Source organism: Carcharodon carcharias, chromosome 10, assembly GCF_017639515.1.
Source record: "Carcharodon carcharias isolate sCarCar2 chromosome 10, sCarCar2.pri, whole genome shotgun sequence".
Classification (NCBI taxonomy): Eukaryota; Metazoa; Chordata; class Chondrichthyes; order Lamniformes; family Lamnidae; genus Carcharodon; species Carcharodon carcharias.
The window spans coordinates 92395796-92416798 of NC_054476.1; the positions used below are offsets into that span (position 1 = coordinate 92395796).

At 43.2% G+C, this 21003-nt stretch overlaps 1 protein-coding gene across 1 annotated transcript in view; it reads left to right on the forward strand.

The window, feature by feature from the left end:
- Nucleotides 1-1373: 1373 nt before the first annotated feature.
- Nucleotides 1374-21003, forward strand: part of LOC121282853 (mucin-6-like) — a 286476-nt gene continuing 266846 nt past the window's right edge. The window contains exons 1-3 of the mRNA XM_041196667.1: nucleotides 1374-1527; nucleotides 6571-6750; nucleotides 10154-10213. Of these exons, the coding sequence (XP_041052601.1) occupies nucleotides 1374-1527; nucleotides 6571-6750; nucleotides 10154-10213 (394 nt within the window). The remainder of the gene's footprint in view (nucleotides 1528-6570; nucleotides 6751-10153; nucleotides 10214-21003) is intronic.

Sequence of the window (21003 nt, forward strand, 5' to 3'; positions counted from 1 at the left end):
AGATGGCCACTGCAGAGAGATCAGCAGATAAGTCTGATGAAGCAGTGTACATGATACATGTTCCCACAACTCTATAGGAGACAAATGGTTTGTAACTGTTACAATGATGACCCAAGGAGAGTATCAAGCAAAGAAAAAATGTCAGACATGGGTGCGTCATGCAACATCATGATCTTCACAGAGCTGTGCAAAGTAGCTCAACATACCGAACTGAAAATTAAGCCCTCAGCAGTAAGATTGAGGCTATATGATGGCACGATACTAATACTGAAAGGACAAATGAGTGTGACAGCCCAATGCAATGGTGAAAAGGAAGGTCTGGAGTTCATGGATGGGATGCAATGGCTACTCAGTTCAGCTGAAGCAAGTCTAAAGCTTGGACTGGTAACCCTAAACGTGCCAACAGTGGATTACAATGTGTCACAGCACATAAAATCATTGAGCACTGAACAGATCCTAGAGGAGTACAAAGATGTGTTTACAGAGTTGGGATGTCTAGCAGGAGAATGTCATCTAGAAGTAGATGAGAGTGTAAGGCCAATTCAGCATCTGCTGAGAAGAACTCTAGCTGCCCTCAGTCAAGCCTGAAAGACAAGATTGAAGAGCTGGAAAAGAGGAGAATAATCAAAAAAGTGATAACTCCTATAGACTGGATTAGCAGCATGGTAGCACTGAAACAACCTGGAAAGCTGTGGGTATGCTTAGACCCAAAGGCAAAAGCATTGAAGAGATCTCATTACCCCATGACAACCATCGAAGAAATTTTGCCGCGACTTGCTAAGGCAAAGATATTCACTACCCTAGATGCGAAGGATGGTTACTGACAAGTGAGCAGCAGTTTTCTAACAACATTCTAGACATTGTTCTGGAGATGGTTGTCCATGATTTTGGCACTTCCACAGCTCCAGAAGAGTATCAATGCAGACAGCATGAGATAGTCAATGATCTTCCCAGATTGTAAGCCATAGTGAATGATCTATGAGTCTATAGATGTGGGGAGACAATGGAAGAAGCCATAGCTGACCATGATCAGAATTTAATACAACTGCTAGAGAGAGCTCGCCAGATAAACCTGAAGCTAAACAAGAAAAAAACTGGAGCTGAAGATGCCTGAAGTCAAGTACATACATCATGTATTGATGGCAAGAGATCTTCATCTGGATCCTGACAAGGTGAGGGTTGTAGCAGCGATGCAGTGATGGACAGACATGAATGCAGTGCAACAATTTGTTGGATTCGTAAACTATCTTGCAAAATTTTTGTCTAATTTGCCAATAGGGTGTGGGCCATTAAGCAAGCTCAGAGCCAAGGAGGTGCTGTAGTATTGGGGCACAGAACAAGAAGCAGCGTTCACTAAAATCAAACAACTACTGATGACAACCAGTGTTAAGTGCTATGACATCAATGAGGAAGCCACCTTGCAGTGTAATGCCAGCGAGTCGGTTCTGGGGGCAGCTCTGCAGCAAGGAGAGCCAGTTGCTTTCGCATCCAGGGCACCAATGCAAATGGAACAACGCTACGCTCAGAGTGAGAAAGAGTGCCTGCCTATTGCATTTTTGCAAACTGCTAATATCTGCTCCAAAACGACTGCAAGGAATGTTACTTTGTTTACAAAGGTATCATCTAGATGTGACATACAAGCAAGGAAACCAGATGCACATTGCAGACATGCTGTCAAGAGCACTGCTCCCCATGAAGAAAGTTGAGGATGCTACAACAGAATGCAACATCTTCCAGATTCAATGTGAAGGAGCAGCTAGGCATAATCTGGGAACCATTAACCCAACAGAGACATTGGCTGGAAGTTTTCAGTCCCTCAGGTCAGTGGGATCTTCTGGCCCTGTTGATGTGAATGGAGATTTCAATAGCTTGCCAGCCCCATCACAGGGGAACTCACCACGCAGGGCTGGAAAATTCTGGCCATTGAATCTGACAAACAAGTTTACTCAAATCAAGCAAACTACCCAACAAGTTGCAAGGACACACCTATGGTCACAAGAGTATATTAGGCATACTGAGATCAATTGACAGCCCAAGATGGCAAGTTGTACAAAGCAAATAAAATCATTGTCTCTAAGGAGATGAGCGACGCTGAAGTGCATTCATGCAAGCCATAAAGGAATTGAATTGACTCTGAGAAAGACAAGAGATCTACTGGCCAAACATGAGCAATGAAGTTAAAGACTACATTGGCCAGTGTGTTGCCTGTAATGAGTACCAACCTAAACAAGTTAGGGAGCCATTGATAATGCATGACATCTCAGACAGACCACGGATGAAGCTGGGAGTAGACCTTTTCACTTTGGCAGGAACTGATTATCTTGTCACTATGGACTACTATTCTGACTACTGGGAGTTAGACCAGCTGAATTCAATGGCAATGAGAAAAATAGTAGAATATCCTCAAAGCACACTTCAGTCGCTATGTTATTCCAAACATTGTGAGTGACAATGGCCCTCAGTTCACAAGTGAAGAATTCAACCAATTCACAAAGAATTGGGGAAACTCAACGCTACACATCTTATCCACACTATCCCCAGTCGAATGGAAAGGCTGAGGCGCAGTAAAAATCCCCAAAGAACTTGTCAAGAAATCAAGAAAATCTAGCACTGACGTATACAAGGCAATCCTTGAGCGGAGAAACACACCGACTGAAGGCATGGAAAATAGTCCTGTCCAAAGACTGATGTCACACCATACGCAAACTACTCTTCCAATAGCAAAAAACCTACCGAAACCAGAAGTAGTAACAGACCGGAGTGAAAAAATAAAGGTGAAACAACAAGGCCAAATTTGAGTTTGACAAGGCCACCAAACCAGAGCTGAGCATTGGAGAGTCAGTCAGGGCTATTAACAGGGGTCAGCCCATGTGGAAACTTGACACATGCATAGAGCAATTGTCACCTCGAACGTACACAATGGAGGTAAATGGAGGTGGCACAACTGTAGGTATATCCAGAGGACTAGCGAAGCTGTTCCTTCACTGCAATCGGGCAGTCAGGAAGAAGGGATCTCACCAGTTGTACTGAGTACAGATCCACCATCAACCCCAGAGTTCTATGAGTCCCCAACAACAGCAATGCAACAACAACAGTCACGAAGGCAACAAGTGCCACGGGAACAACACTTTCCAGACAAGGAACATCACCCAGACGGACAGCCAGTGTCGACGCATGCATGCTCCATTAAGAAACCTGCATGGTTTAAAGACTGCAATGCATGTGCAGAGACTAAATAGTAGACTAAACAATTGTTAATGCATGAGAGCACTGGGTATAGAGTGTGTAATTTGGGGAACTCAGTCACACAGTATCATGCATGCAAATGTATCTTTTGTTCACTGGGAATAAAGGGGATGTTTATCCTTTTTAATATGGAAAAAGAGGCTGTCTGGGTTTTGGAAATGCAATGTTGTATTGACTAACTGGCTTGCCATTGTCATGTGACTCTGCCATAAGGCACTCTACCTCTGGGGGCAGACATCTTGGGATCAGTTTAATGCAGGCCTCTCATAGACACACACTAAAGGAGAGTGCTGTCCTTATACTTAATATAACAGGGCCTGTGGTCACTTGGAGTCTTCTGAAAATAAAAGCCTTGCTGAAATTACTAGTGGTACATGAGCAAATTGGGCACGGTCTCCTGCTACTACATATATTGTCATTCTGCCCACTTCTTATTCTGCCAAAATGCTTCAACATAAAGAGAGAATGGATATCAGTGAGAAAAGAATATTGGGCTGTATCGAGTGTGTAAAATTGAGTTTCCAGCCTCATGCTCAAGCAAACTTTCCCATTAATACTAAAAAAAAGGGATTATAAACCTTTATTACTTCAGCTCTGGCTGATTTTGGTGCATCATTATTATCCAAACTCACACTGCTGGCAGGGAGTGCATACTAGAAATTTCTGCACATGATCAACAATCTTAAATAATAATAGAAAATATTGTGCAAGAAGTCCTGCCTGATCTCTCTGTGGGTGAGGCTTCTCATGCAGAATGCAATCTTGTCCCCTTTAAGAATAATTGTGAGACTGGACCATTCCTGGCCCTGTGCTTGATGGCAGTGTGCATGCCTGAGAGATTTTCCTGGGGGATGTTTGTATCTTTTTTTATATGAAGAAAGGGATGTTTGGGTTTTAGAAATGCAATACTGGCTTGCCATAAGCACGTGACTTTGCCATGAAGCACTCTGCCTCTGAAGGCAGGCATCTTAGGTCAGTTCAATAGAGACCTCTCACAGACACACACTGAAGAAGACTGCTATAATTATACATGAAACATATGTGATGTGGGAACCCTTGACCTAGAAGCAGCACCAACAGGAGGGAAGTTAAGCCATGTGGCTAGACAGAAAGGAGAACTGCAGCAGAGGGGAGAAGGTAGAAGGCTCATTTACCAAGAGTTGTGTGTACTACATTTGAACAGGGCAGAAAGCTGAAGACAGGGTGAGAGCAGTGAATGTGACTAGGACAATATTACTGCTGCTACTTCAATTCTACCACAGCTAACCAGACTGTTTAACAGATAAAGGGCTCTCTGGGTAATCAATGCCATCAAAACTATTGTGAGATGAGCTAAGGAGTTTCTACAGGAGTGTGTCGTTTATGTGACGACTGCTTTTGAGGACCTCAGATTGAAGACGGATGCTGGTGAAGGTGACTCGAGGGCCAAAGTGATTGAGTGGGAAAGTGAGAGATTGAGAGGCTGTACAAGAAGCTGAGTTAGAGAACTTTGGAAGGGCTTGTGGTGCCAATGATCTGCAGGGAATGATGCGAATGCTTGTGATTATATATCACGCATCTTTGTTGTATTGACTATTTAATATGAAATTTATGTTGATTTTGATTTATATTGAAGTAAACGTTACAAAAAGTGAAATCTTGTCAGTGGTTCCTTTATTTGGGGTCATTCAGTAAAGTTAGTTATTTTGGTTTATTGTTTCCCCAACAGGATCAAGTCAAGGATTGAACCCAGAGACTGTAGAAGGGGTTCACTGGAAATTTCAGCATTTAAACAAACACGGTTTCATACTTGTTTTTGCTATTTTATTGGGAAATCAACATGAGTACCTTTGAGGTTTAAACCATTGTTGAAAAGTGAGGATCTGACTCTCAGAGACTTGAAACAGTTACAGGCTATAGCAGAGGGCGTGGGGATTAACCTAAGACCCTGAGCTAAGAGGAATAGGATCCTTGAAGAATTGGCTAGGTACCAGGGGCTCAAGGAAGAAAGGGCCAGTTCTGTTAGTGATTGAGTGCAGCTGGCAATAACTGAAAAAACAAATAGAACCAAGAAAGAAGGAAATTAGAAAGGGAGGAAATAGGTAATAAAAGAGATAGGGAAAGAGAGAGAGATATGAAAAAACTGAAATGGATCTTGAGTCCTGAATACGCAGCTTTGACTTGACAAGAAAAAGTGAGGCTGACTTAGAGGGAACTCCTCTTAATTTTGATTTGGCGAAGAATTTTCGCTTAGTATCTAAATTTAGTGAGGAGGGAGTGGAGATGTATTTAATGTCCTTTGTGAAAATTACCATGAATCTGAATTGACCGAAAGGACGGTGGGCTATACTCTACAAAGTATTTTGGTCGGGAAGATTTTGGAGATGTACTCAGCAGAGCGCTCATGATCACAAGGAAGTAAAGACTGATATACTCATTGTTTACAGGTTAATGTCAGAGCCCACAGGTAGAAATTTAGCAATTTGAGAAATCGAACAGTCTAGACCGATGTAGAGTTTGCCAGGGAAAAGGAAATGGCATTGGACAGGTGGTGTAGGTTGATGAAGATGAAATAGAAATTCGATAACCTAAGGAAGATGATGTTGGTGAAGGAATTCCAAAATAACATCCCTTTGGGGATAAGGGAAGACCACAAAGTGCATAAAGAAAGGGAAGTTTCAGTAATGACAGGGACTTATGAGTTAAATCATAAGATGATTAATAACAAGCTGCACTTTGGAACTTTCTAGAGGAACTGGTATGAGATGAAGGTCGATGATGAGAAGAGGTCAAGCCCTGCTGAGAAAGGTGGAAAAAATTAAGAGCCAGGCCCTTCTTGGGTTAGTAGAAATCAAGGTTTGGAGGACAGTTTTAGTTCATGGGGACTGAAACGCTACTTTTGTCATAAGAAAAGATATGTGAAGGCTCAATGGTGAAAGTTAAAAACTGAGCCTGTTGTGTTTGTCCAGTCAAGGGGTAATCTCCCAGGTGATAATGTCCTGACTGGCAAAGTTCACGACAAGCACTGAAAGGGTGAATCAGGTAGTGGAAAGCTATAGAGATTTTTCGTTTGAACACAAAGTGTCCCCATGTTCATCAGATGAGGCATCCAAATTGATTATTATCTTTACAGATGCAGATCAGCACAGTCACTGATGTTAGTAGGTGACATGAAGATCTCTCTAAAAGCTTCACTGAATTAAAAGGTAGCAATTTGGGGTATTGATGGAAATTGTTTACACATTCTTTTGTATAAGGTTAATTTAAAATGTAACTTATTTACTGGTCTTTTTACTGCGGGTGTGATTCCTACTTTACCCACTGAAGCTGTTGATTTCTTGTTAGGGAACAACTTGGCTGGAAATAAGGTATTGCATTCTCTAGTGGTTTCTGGAAAGTCCATTGAGGCTATTGAAACTGAAATTGTACAGCAAAAGCTGGGTGACATGAAAAACCCAATCGCTTTTTGTAAACCTGCTACTAAGATTAATGTTTTGATTGAAGATGTGTCCACAGAGTCAGAAAGTCAGCTTGCTAATTTACAAATAGCATCAGAACATTGGGCTGAAAAGAAAAAGTTAATGTACTCTGGGTGGGGGACTTCAATGTTCGTCATCAAGAGTGGCTCTGTTGCACCACTATTGACCAAGTCGGCTGAGTCCTGAAGGACATAGCTGCTAGACTGGGCTTGTGGAAGGTGGTGAGGAACCGACAAAAGGGAAAAACCTAGTTGACCTCATCGTCACCAATCTACCTGTTACAGATGCACCTGTCCATGACATTATTGGTAGGAGTGACCATCAACAGCCCTTTTTGGAAACTAAGTCCTGCATTCACATTGAGAAGACCCTCCATTGTGTTGTGTGGCACCACCACTGTGCTGAATGGGATAGATTTAGAACCGATCCAGCAACTCAAAAACTGGGCATCCAATAGGTGCTGTGGGCCATCAGTAACAGCAGAATTGTAATCAACCACAATCCATGGCCCAGCAAATTCCACACTCTACATTTATCATCAAACCTGGGATCAACCCTGGTTCAATGAAGAGTGCAGGAGGGTATGCCAGGAGCAGCAACAGACATACCTAAAAATGAGGTTTCAACCTGATGAAACTACAACACAGGGCTACTTCTGTGCCAAACAATGAAAGCAGCATGGGTTAAAGATCAGAGCTAAGCTCTGCAATCCTGCCACATCTAGCCATGAATGGTGTTGGACAATTAAACAACTCACTGGAGTAGGAGGAGGAGGAGGCTTCACAAATATCCCCACCTCAATGATGGGAGATCCCAGCACATCAGTGCAAAAGACAAGGCTGAAGTATTTGCAACCATCTTCAGCCAGAAGTGCCAGGTGGATGATTAATCTTCATCTCCTCCAGAGGTCCCAGCATCACAAATGCCAGTCTTCAGCCAATCTGATTTACTCCACACCATATCAAGAAACAGCTGAAGGCGTTGGACACTTCAAAGGCGATGGGCCCTGACAGCATTATGGTAATAGTACTGGAGACTAGTGCTCCAGAACTAGCTGCACTCCAAGCAAAGCTGTTCCAGTACAGCAACAACACTGACATCTACCTAGCAATGTGGAAAGTTGTCCTGTCCACAAAAAGTAGTACAAATCCAACCTGGCCAATTACCACACCATTAGACTACTCTCAGTCATTAGCAAAGTGCTGGAAGGTGTTGTTGTTAGCGCTACTAAGCAGTACTTTCACAGCAATAACCTGCTGACTGACACTTAATATGGGTACTGCCAGGGCCATTCAGCTCCTTACCTCATTACAGCCTTGGTCCAAACATGAACAAAAGATATTAGGAGAAAGTGACTGATCTTGACATCAAGGCAGCATTTGACCAAGTTAGGTTGCAAGGAGCCCTAGGAAAACTGAAGTCAATGGGAATCAGAGGAAAATACTCCACTGGTTGGAGTCATACCTAGCACAAAGGAAGATGGTTGTGGTCATTGGAGGTCAATCATCTCAGCTCCAGGACATCACTGCAGGAGTTCATCAGGATAGTGTCCTAGGCCCAAACATCTTCAACTGCTTCATCAATGACCTTCCTTCCATCATAAGGTCAGAAGCTGGGAATTCTGACTCACCAAAACTCCATTTGTGACTCCTCAGATACTGAAGCAGTCCATGTCCAAATGCAGCAAGACCTGGACAATATCCCGGCTTGGGCTGACAAGTGGCAAAAAACATTCGCACCACATGAGTGCCAGGCAATGACCATCTCCAACAGGAGAGAATCTAACAATCACCTCTTGATGTTCAATGGTACTACTATCGCTGAATCTCCCACCATTAACATCCTGGGGAGTTACCATTGACAAGAAACTGGGCTGGACTAGCCATATAAATACTGGATCAAACTCCTGGAACTCCCTCCCTAACAGCACCGTGGGGGTACCTACACCACATGGACTGCAGCGGTTCAAGATGGCAGCTCACCAGCAACTTCTCAAGGGCAATTAGTGGTGGGTAATAAATGCTGGCCGAGCCAGTGAAGCCCACATCCCTTGAATGAATAAAACAAACACTGTGGCAACAAGAGCTGGTCAGAGACTCAGAATCCTGTGGTGAGTAACTCACTTCCTCACTCCCCAAAGCCTGTCCACCATCTACAAGGCACAAGTCAGGAGTGTGATGGGATACTCTCCACTTGCCTGGATGAGTGCAGCTCCAACAACACTTAAGAAGCTTGACACCATTCAGGACATTGCAACCCACTTGATTGCCATCCCATCCACAAACATTCACTCCCTCCACCATCGACGCACATTGGCAGCAGTATGTACCATCTACAAGGTGCACAGCCACTTAACATGGCTCCTTAGACAGCATCTTCCAAGCCCAAGGCCATTACCACCTTGAAGGACAAGAGTAGCAGATGCATGGGAACACCACCACCTGGAAGTTTCCCTCCAAGCCATACACCATCCTGACTTGGAAATGTATCGCCATTCCTTCACTGTTACTGTGTCAAAATCCGGGAACTCCCTTCCCAATATCACTGTAGGTGTACCTACACCACTAGATTGTAGCCATTCAAGAAGGCAGCTCACCACCATCTTCTTAAGGGGAATTTGGGATTGGAAATAAATGCTGGCCTAGCCAGTGATGCCCACATCCCATGAATGAATTTTTAAAAAATCATCTGGAGTATTGCACGCAGTTTGGTCTCCATATCTAAAGAGGACACTTGCATTGGAGGCAATTCAGAGAATGTTCACTGGGTTGATTCCTGCGATCAAGAGCTTGTCTTTTGAGGAAAGGTTGAGCAGGTTGCACGTATACTCATTGGAGTTTAGAAGATGAGAAGTGATATTATTGAAACATATAAGATTCTGAGGGAGTAGGGGGAGAGCTTGACAGATAGATGCTGAGAGGATGTTTTCCCTCGTGGGGGAATGTGGAACTGTGGGGGGGTTGGGAGGAAGAGTTTAAAAATAAGGTATCTCCCATTTGAGATGAGGATGATGAGGAATTTCTTCTCTCAAAGGTCATTAATCTTTCTAATTCTCTCCCCCCACAGACCAGTGGAGGGTGGATCTTTGAATATATTCAGGGCTGAGTTAGATAGATTTTTGATAGACATGGGAGTCAAAGGTAATGCAAGACAGGCAGGAAAGTGGAGTTAAAGCCACATTAGGTGAGTCATGATCTGACTGAATGGTGGAGCAGGCTCAAGGTGCCAAATGGCCTACTCCTGCTCCACTCTCTTATGTCCTTATATCAAGTGAGAAAAAAACAATCTTGTTTCTTAGAGAGGTGGCTCATATAGGATGTGAATGGCTTAGGTGGGGGCGGGAATGATTGTTGGTCAGTAAAGAAGGGTTTAGAAACCTCTGGCTTAACCTGCAGGAACATTTCCTATGCGTATGATTTTCTCTAACACATATTTTCCTTTTGTTGCAGGTAAGTTAGAAAGCCTTTATCACATTAAACTCAATAACAATGGTAACATCATAGGTCAAGGTGAGTGCACCATTATTTCCCAGTATGTGCAGTGTATGAAACTGTAATTCTATTATATGGTGAAGCTGAATGCTTGCTAATCAGATGCCAGTATCATACACAAGTATCAGCCATAAAAATAAAAACAAAAAACTGCAGACGCTGGAAATCCAAAACAAAAACAGAATTACCTGGAAAAACTCAGCAGGTCTGGCAGCATCGGCGGAGAAGAAAAGAGTTGACGTTTCAAGTTCTCATGACCCTTCGACAGAACTAGGTGAATCCAAGGAACGGATGAAATATAAGCTGGTTTAAGGTGTGTGTGGGAGGTTGGGGGGTGGGGGGGGGGTGTGTGGGTGGGTGGGTTGGGTTGGTGGGGGGAGAGAAGTGGAGGGGGGGCTGTGGGGGTGTGGTTGTAGGGACAAGCAAGCAGTGATAGAAGCAGATCATCAAAAGATGTCACAGACAACAGAACAAAAGAACACATAGGTGTTGAAGTTGGTGATATATATCTAAACGAATGTGCTAATTAAGAATGGATGGTAGGGCACTCAAGGTATAGCTCTAGTGGGGGTGGGGGGAGCATAAAAGATTTAAAAATATTTAAAAATAATGGAAATAGGTGGGAAAAAGAAAAATCTATATAATTTATTGGAAAAAAACAAAAGGAAGGGGGAAGAAACAGAAAGGGGGTGGGGATGGAGGAGGGAGCTCAAGACCTAAAGTTGTTGAATTCAATATTCAGTCCAGAAGGCTGTAAAGTGCCTAGTCGGAAGATGAGGTGTTGTTCCTCCAGTTTGCGTTGGGCTTCACTGGAACAATGCAGCAAGCCAAGGACAGACATGTGGGCAAGAGAGCAGGGTGGAGTGTTGACACCCTGGTCCACTCCTCCATCACCCCCTATTCCTCAACCCCCACCTATGGCACCACCCCATGCCCACGCAAAAGATGTAACACCTGCCCCTTCACTTCCTCTCTACTCACCGTCCAAGGGCCCAAACACTCCTTTCAATTGAAGCAACATTTCACTTGCATTTCCCCCAACTTAGTTTACTGCATTCGTTGCTCCCAATGTGGTCTCCTCTACATTGGAGAGACCAAATGTAAACTGGGTGACCGCTTTGCAGAACACCTGCGGTCTGTCTGCAAGAATGACCCAAACCTCCCTGTCGCTTGCCATTTCAACACTCCACCCTGCTCTCTTGCCCACATGTCTGTCCTTGGCTTGCTGCATTGTTCCAGTGAAGCCCAACGCAAACTGGAGGAACAACACCTCATCCTCCGACTAGGCACTTTACAGCCTTCTGGACTTAATATTGAATTCAACAACTTTAGGTCTTGAGCTCCCTCCTCCATCCCCACCCCCTTTCTGTTTCTTCCCCCTTCCTTTTGTTTTTTTCCAATAAATTATATAGATTTTTCTTTTTCCCACCTATTTCCATTATTTTTAAATCTTTTATGCTCCCCTCACCCCCACTAGAGCTATACCTTGAGTGCCCTACCATCCATTCTTAATTAGCACATTCGTTTAGATATATATCACCAACTTCAACACCTATGTGTTCTTTTGTTCGGTTGTCTGTGACATCTTTTGATGATCTGCTTCTATCACTGCTTGCTTGTCCCTACAACCACACCCCCCCCCATTTTTCTCCCCACCCCCCCCCCCCCCCCACACACACAAACACACACACACACACCTTAAACCAGCTTATATTTCACCCCTTCCTTGGATTCACCTAGTTCTGTCGAAGGGTCATGAGGACTCGAAACGTCAACTCTTTTCTTCTCCGCTGATGCTGCCAGACCTGCTGAGTTTTTCCAGGTAATTCTGTTTTTGACAAGTATCAGCCACTCTGGCTATGGATCTTAATAATGCAGCTGTCCAAAAAGTTTATTTGGAATGAAAATGGTAGGCTTTCAAAGGTACCAATGTATGGTGCTCAATCATCAACATTGGTCCTGTAACCAGTCAGCAAATGGCACCCTTAAAAAAAATCACTAAAAGAGAACTAAGAAAAAATGACAATGTTTCTTTGTGAAAAACCTATTTCATATCTACCATGCAAGTATAGGAACTCCCTGACCTTTAATGTATTTAAGTAGGGAGCCAGGCTGTTAGATGCTGTTGTCATGAAGCTAGTAGAGCAGCGACAGTGCACATATCTACCCTTTGCTGAAATTGCTGCGGCATTTGCACATAACTGTGAGCGCCATTAGCCTTGTTATGTCGATTGCAATTTGTTGACTTGAAATTGGAGCTGATGGATTTGCTTTCTCCTTCTTTAAGTTGATGATTTGTGCTGGTTGCTCTCCAGTAATGTTTCCAAATCACCGTGTGCAATTCTAGAATGATTGTCGACAGGCTATTTAAGAATGGGGAACGATGTGCATCACCGTTGATTGAACATGATCCTGCACATATCCATTGTGAACAGATGTGCACTGTTCAATAACAGGTGCAAAATGATGGGAAGCAGGAACTTAATGATCGGCAACGAGGCTAATCATGACAGGGAGAGGGAGAAGAAGGTGGTAGCATGCGAAAGGGGAACGGAGGAAGGGAATGGGCTGTTGAGCACACAGGAGACGGTTTAACGGGTTTTGAAGGGAAGGCGGCCCCGCGAGCCGGCAGCCGCTGCTCTGATTGGCTGACTCCCGGCTCGTGCTTTGCAATGGCGTCTTTTCGCTGCACTTATCGAACTGTTTATGCTCTTTGACTGAGAATGGTCTGTTTTTTTCCCTTTCAAGTCTCTCACAATCAGGTAAAAGGTATTAATTTGCTTGTGCAACATTTATTTTTCGTAGCTAAAGAAGGGTCTGAACCAACCTGTTCCTTCCACAGAGTTTGACTCGCCTTTCCAGCATTTTCTTCTTGTGACTGTTGTCCTCGGCATCTCCTAACAGTTCATCTCATATCTGGCTGGGCGAATAGTCGTGATGTGCAGACTTTCACTGCAGCCAGGATCATGCCCCGTTAGACTTGGCTATGTCCAGTTCTCAGCTACTTTGTAGAGTGAACTGGGTGAACATTGGCAGTTCTGCTCCCTCTTGACATAAACCAGGATATTCCCTTTGAGAAGGTGATGCAGAACATTTATGCTTAAAATGATTGTGTTTGGGCTTTTGGGTCTGTGGGAATTAGGATATGCCCAATGTTTTGGCTTTCTTTGGGTGCCAGTCACTAGGCACATCTTTTTGTTTATTTTCTTGCCCCATCACCATTCCCTGGGGCCCTGTAAGACATCTCGTCTGTTTTTCAATCTCCGCTCTTCCTTGTTCCATGCACATACCCTTGGCTCATAACCAATTACATCTCTAACATTTTCCAATTCTGATGAAAGATCGTCAACCTGAAACATTAACCCTGTTTCTCTCTCCAAAGATGCTGCCTGACCTGCTGAGAATTTTCAGCACTTTGTTTTTATTTCTGATTTCCAACATCTACAGTATTCTGCTTTTTGAGGAATTGCCTTGTTTGTTTTGGATCTGCATTGCCCAATAATAGGCTCCAGATATTGAAGTTATCCCTATCCTTTCCATTCTACTGTGTACCATGACCTTCATAGATGTTTTACCTTGACACTTGACCTGTTTGTATGTATACAACTTGACATTGTTGTATTAATCTTTGGTATGCATGTTTTCTGTTATGCAGCTCCTCCTCCTCCATACACCATTTTAACTGGCCTATCTCATCTTTGAAACTGTTGGAGTTTCTTTTCCATTCTCATTTCATCCACACATTCTTGGCAAGAACCTTTACAGCTTTTTTTTGCTCTTGACCAAAAATACTTTATCGTGACTTTTTAGGATAATTTTATAATTGAATTGCTCAAAGTTTGACAAACTTCCCTGTGCTTCACGTCCCATTAATACCATGAAATGGCACCTTGTTGCGTGGCTTTCATAATAAAGTTATGTGTAAGGTTATTTCTCATTTCTTTAGGAAATGTTCAAAGGAAAGATTGTTGTAATTGATGACTTTGAGCGAAGGCCTTTCAGCTTATTTGCCTCGAAGCAAAGGTGACCTAGTTTAATATCGCATCTAAAATAAGAAGGCATCTTTCACAATGTTGCTGTCCCTTAGTATTGCACTGACATGGCCAAGATTGTGTTTAAAACCAACAACAATTACTTGCATATTTATAGCACCTTGAACATGGTAAAACATTCCGAGGTGTTTTACAAGAGCAGAATCAGACAAAGTTTGACACCAAGGCACTGGATGCTATAAAGGCTATGGGCCCTGACAACATCCTGGCAATAGTACTGAGGACCTGTGCTCCAGAGCTACTCATGCCCTTAGCCAAGCTGTTCCAGTATAGCTACAATGCTGGCATCTACCTGCAATGTGGATAGTTGCCCAGTAATATCCTGTTCGCAAAACACAGGACAAATCCATCTTGGCCCAACAGACTACTCTTGACCATCAGCAAAGTGATTGAATGGGTCATTGACAACGCTATCAAGTGGGACTTACATTGTAATAATCTGCCCAGTGATGTTCAATTTGGGGTTTGCCAGGGCCAGACAGCACCTGACCTTATTAAAGCGCTAGTCCAAACATGGGCAAGAGAGCTGAAGTCAAGAGATGAGGTGAGAGTGACTGTCCTTGATATCAAGGCAGCGTTTGACTGAGTTTAGTATGAAGAAGCTCTAGCAAAACTGAAGTCAATGGGAATCAGGGGAAACCCTCCACTAATTGAAGTCACACCTACTACAAACGAAGATTGTTGTGGTGTTGAAAATCAATCATCTCACTTCCAGGACATCACTGCAGGAGTTCCTCAGGGTAGTGTCCTAGGCCCAACCATCTTCAACTGCTTCATCAATAACCTTCCCCCCATCATAAGGTCAGAAGTGGGGATGTTCGCTGATGATTGCACAATGTTCACCATTCGCAACGACTCAGATACTGAAGCAGTCCATGTCCGAATGCAGCAAGGCCTAGACAATATCCAGGCTAGGGCTGACAAGTGGCAAGTAACATTCACGCCACACAAGTGCCAGGCAATGACTGTCTCCAACAAGAGAGAATCTAATCATCGCCCCTTGACATTCAATGGCATTACCATCACTGAATCCCCCACTATCAACATCCTGGGGGCTACCATTGACCATAAACTTAACTGGACCAGCCATATAAATACTGTGGCTACAGGAGCAGGTCTGAGTCTAGGAATCTTGCGGTGATGTCACCTGACTTCCCAAAGCCTGTCCAACGTCTACAAGGCACAAGTCAGGAGTGTGATAGAATACTGTACACTTGCCTGGATGAGTGCAGCTCCAACAACACTCCAGAAGCTTGACATCATCCAGGACAAAGCAACCAGCTTGACTGGCAACCCATCCCCCCTCAACATTCACTCCACCGTCGCGCACAGTGGCAGCGTCTACAAGATACTATAAGATACACTGCAGCAACTCACCAAGGTTTCTGCGATAGCACCTTCCAAACCTGTGATGTTTGCCACCTAGAATGACGAGGACAGCAGACATCTGGGAACATTGCCACCTACAAGTTCCCCTCCAAGCCACACACTATCCTGACTTGGAACTATATTGCCGTTCCTTCACTGTTCTGGGGTCAAAATCCTGGAACTTCCTCCTTGACTTATAATCTGTTGGATAAACAAATAATTAAAAAAAAATCAATGCACTGAGAGACCAAGCGCACTTTTCCATTTATTTCATTTTAAGCACTTTTTCAATTCATGCCAAGGTTTGTTTACATAAAATTAAAGCTTATTTAAATTCAGAAAAGCATTTAAAGGGCTTGGAGAGATTTAAAATTGTTTTTTTAAAAAGATTTAAGTACTTTAGAGACCTCACCATAACATTGCAAGCTAGACTTGCTCTAGACCTTACAGGAGTTCCTTGTGCTGCTGACATCAAAGGCTACCACACCAGTACACCTTGTGGCTCTCCTTGCAGATGGCTGCATGCTTCAGCCAGGACAGTAAGTTCCTAAAGTTCCAGCACTAAAAGGTAGGGTCACAGTTTTAATCATGGTCAACACCCACTTAATGAAAAAAATATTCAAGTTACGGAAAGGAGACAATGGACATTCACCAGATTAATAGCAGGTATGAATGTTTATGATTGTAAAGAAAGGTGCAAAAATTGGAGGTCCTCTCACTGGAACAAAGAAGGTAAAGATGGGACCAATTAGAGACTTCCAACATAAAAGGCTTTGAGATGGCAAACATTGAAACATTTTTCTCACTGCTTGGTAAATTTTTTAAATGGGGCCTAGATTATGGATCATAAATATGAAACAATTATGATTATAGTTTTGATTATTCATTCTGACTGTAAACACGTGATGGAAGTCAGAAGAAATGTTTTTGCAAGGATTATTAGATGATGGTTCTCTTTACTATAAATGGATATTGAGGCAGAGACTGGAACATAAATTGAAGGGGAATTGGATAAATATTTTTAAAAGGAAGAAGATAAAAAGCTGCAAAGAAAAAAGATTAGTACAGATGGTGCCAACTGAAGAGAGCAAACATCAACAATTGCTCACTAGGCCAAATGACTGCCATTTCTTGAATTTCTCTGTTACAAATTATTTTAAATTACTAAGTTGAATGTTGTAAACACTTCATTTTACATTTTTGATTTATAGACGATAATGCCAAGATATCTACCTTTGTTCAAGGACAGCATCTTTATTATTGTGAGTATATACCCTAGAAAATCTTCTGAAAGATATAAAATGTTTGCAGGGAAAATGGATTATTGAACAGAATTTGAACAGGATTGCCTCCAAATGCTGCTGTTATTTAAACTGCTTTGTGATAAAGTATTGGTGGTAAAATTCTCATCATTTTAAAAAAAACACAGGAAACTAAACCTACTAATGGAAGTACATGCTCTGAAATTGGATTTTTTTAAAACCCAAGTTTTTTTTTACATTAATTACAAAGTAAAGAGTACATTAGAAGAAGATTGACTCTATTGAACTCCTTGGTTTCATAAATACAAATACAGTAATCACACATTCAGAGTGAATTTCTTAGTGGATTCTTTCGCTCCGCTCCCAGAACTTCACTTTAGCGGAATCCACGGTTGTGCAGTTTAACAGAATTTCTGATGAAGTTATGGCAGCAGAGCAGAGGAATCCCTGAGGAAATTGCCTTCCATGGACAGTTTTTAAACTGAACAATATCATTAAAATTTAGAGATTTATCTAGTCTGATTCCTTTAGAACAGGATGGTTCAACCTTTCCACGTGAGGGGCCACATTTCAATCTTTTTTTCACTCAAGGGGCCGATGAGTAAATTTTGGAAATATAAAGTTTGGCACTACATTAAACATGATTTTCAAAAAGAAAAATCAATGTCAAGGCAATAAATTGAAAAATAAAAAAAATTAATAAAATTGATCATTAAAAAGTGCCAAGAAGCAGAGCTAACCAATGAAACCTTTTTTTTTTGCCTAAGAAGCAGAGCTAGAGAAATCGGTTAGGCCCCAAGGCCTTGTCACTGAGGGGCGGTGTGGTTGTAGGGGTGGGGGGGTGGCAGTGACGGGGGCGGGGGGAGTGAGGACTGGGGTCGAGCTAAGGAGTTGGGTGTAACTAACACTGACCTTGCGTTCGCCTCTGGTGGCAATCATTCCGAGTTGGCCTCGGCGAAATTCATATGAAAGTTGAGATTGTAGGGGGGTTGCCTGGGTTTTCCTCTTCTCCTGGCATGCTTTGTGAATAGGTTTTTGGAAGGGAAAGGTATGTCTCAGAGTCTGGCAGCCTTAGGTCACATGGTCACACTTACTCATTTAATCACTCGCGTTTTCACGGTCACACAGATTCATTCACTCATTCACATTCACAAGGTCAGACAGACTCACTCACTCACACAGACTTACTGGCCTAGATTTTCACTGAGTTGGGTTAACACGGGCACCTTTAAAAATGGTGGGTGGGTACCGATTCCAGGATTCCTGACCCTGTTCCTGGGCTGTCTGATTTTTGGGAGTGCCTTTAACAGGTGGCTTAAATGCCTTTAATGGAACTTAACCCTGAAAATTGTGAGGTGATACACTTTGGAAGGAGTAATTTGACAAAGAAGTATTCAATGAATGGTATGACATGAGGAAGTTCTGAGGAACAAAGGGACCTTGGCGTGTGTGTCCATAAATCTCTAAAGGCAGAGGGGCATGTTAGTGGGGTGGTGAAATACGGGACATTTGCCTTTATCAATCGAGGCATAGATTACAAAAGTATGGAGGTCATGTTGGAGTTGTATAGAACCTTGGTGAGGCCACAGCTGGAGTACTGTGTGCAGTTCTGGTTGCCACATTATAGGAAGGATGTGCTTGCACAGGAGGGAGTGCAGAGAAGATTCACCAGGATGTTACCCGGGATGAAACATTTAAGTTTTGAAGAGAGGTTGGATAGACTTGGATTGTTTTTGTTGGAACAGAGAAGACTGAGGGACGACCTGATCGCCGTGTACAAGATTATGAGGGGCATGGACAGGGTGGATAGGGAGCAGCTGTTCCCCTTAGTTGACGGGTCAGTCACAAGGGGACATAAGTTCAAGGTGAGGGGCAGGAGGTTTAGTGGGGTTGTGAGGAAAAACCTTTTTATCCAAAGGGTGGTGACAGTCTGAAATGCCCTGCCTGGGAGGGTGGTGGAGGTGGGTTGCCTCACATCTTTTAAAAAGTACCTGGATGAGCACTTGGCACATAATAACATTCAAGGCTATGGGCCCAGTCTGGTAAATGGGATTAGGTAGGTGGGTCAGGTGTTTCTCACGTGTCGGTGCAGGCTCGATGGGCCGAAGGGCCTCTTCTGCACTGTGTGATTCTGTGTTCTGTGATTTTGTGATCTGGGCATGGGCTGATTCCTTTAAAGAGCCCACACCCGGCATTCCTGACCTGGCCGGTTCCATTGTGGAGATAGTCATGCCCTACTAGCTCTGCAATTTTCATGGAGTCGGGTAAGGTTTTTAAAGAGTCGTGGTTCACGGCCCCTCAAAGGAATTGTGAACCCTAGTTTGCATGAAGGGACCTTTTTTAAAGATAACTTCAAAAGTTCCCCCCTCATACCCCTTTGCCAAGTTACGAGCCTCCATCCAACCCAATGGCCCCTCATGCCCCCATGCCAAGCTCTGTACTTCTGCCCACATCCCCATGCCCCTCATACCCTATATACCAAGCTCTTTCCTTCCACCAAACCCTTATGCCCCCTATGCCAATCTATGTCACTTCCATGCCCATTGGTTCTATAAAGTGTACAGGGGGTAAATGAACCCTATAGCATATAATTGTACATTTTAAAAAAAGCTTTGAGAAAAAGCAATCCATTCGTAACTTTCTTCTGTTTGAAAAATGCACTACAATAAAAGTGTCAATCATCCAGACCCTTTAAACTCTCAAACCAGAAATCCTTGAAAAAATTAACTTGTGTAACCAAACATGATGAAATTGACAGCAGAGATCAGAGAGCCTGAGCTGTTAATCAAACAATGTTTCCTCTGGGGAGCAGGTGCTCTAGCATTCTAAAAGCTCATTGTGTATGCTTAGCTGAGAGCCCAGACAGCCATTATAATATGAGAACACCTGTGTGCAAAGGAAACATTGTTTGATTTGCAGCTTGGGCTTTCTGATCTCTGCGGTCCATTTCACAATGTTTGCCTACACAAGTTTAATGGTTTCAAGTATGTTTATGATTAGTTGTTTTTGAGACCTTAAAGGGCCTGGATAATTGACAATTAGATTGATGCGTTTGCTGGGGAGATGGTGGTGTAGTGGTAATGTCACTAGACTAGTAATCCAGAGGTCCAGGCTAATACTCTGGGACATGGGTTCAAATCCCTCTACAGCAGCTGGCGGAATTTAAATTCATTGACTCATATAGACTTTACAGAACAGAAGGAGGCCTTTTGGCCCATCATGTCGGTGCCAGTCAACAAAGATCTGACCACACTCCTCCCATTTTCCAGCACTTGGCCCATAGCCTTGGGGGCAATGGCAACGCAAGTGAATATCTAAATATTTCTTAAATGTTATGAGAGTTTCTGACTCAACCATCCTTTCAGGCAGTGAGTTACAGACTCCCACCTGCTCTGGATGAAAAAACTTCTCCTCAACTCCCCTCTTAGTCTTCTTACCTTACCTCTTACCTTAAATCTATGCCGCCACCCCCCCCTCCCTGTATTGACCTGTCTACTAATGGAAAATGTGCCTTCCTATCCACCCAATCTATGCCCCTTATAATCTTATACACCTTTGTCAGGTCCCCTCTGAATCTTTGCTGCTCCAAGGAAAACAACCCCAGCCTACCCATCTCATTTTCTCATAGCTCAGACCCTCCAGCCCAGGCAGCATCCTGGTAAATATCTTCTGCCCCCTCTGTAGTGCAATCATATCCTCCCTATAATGTGGTGACCAGAACTGTACGCAGTGCTCCAGCTGTGGCCTAACCAGCATTTTATACAGTTCCAGCATAACCTCCCTGCTCTTGTATTCTATGCCTAGGCTAAAAAAGGCAAGTATCCCATATGCCTGCTTAACCACCTTATCTACCTGCCCTTCAGGGATCTGTGCATATGCACACCAAGGTCCCTCTGATCTTCATTACTTTCCAGGGTCCTATCATCCATAGTGTAACCCCTTGCCTTGTTAGCCCTCACCAAGTGCGTTCAAATAATAAATTTGGAATATAGACCATGAAACTATCATCGATTACCATAGTAACCAATCTGGTTCACTAATGTCCTTCAGGGAAGGAAATCTGCCATCTTTAACTGATCTGGCATACATGTGACCTATAGCAAGCTACTTAAGGCATACAAAATTA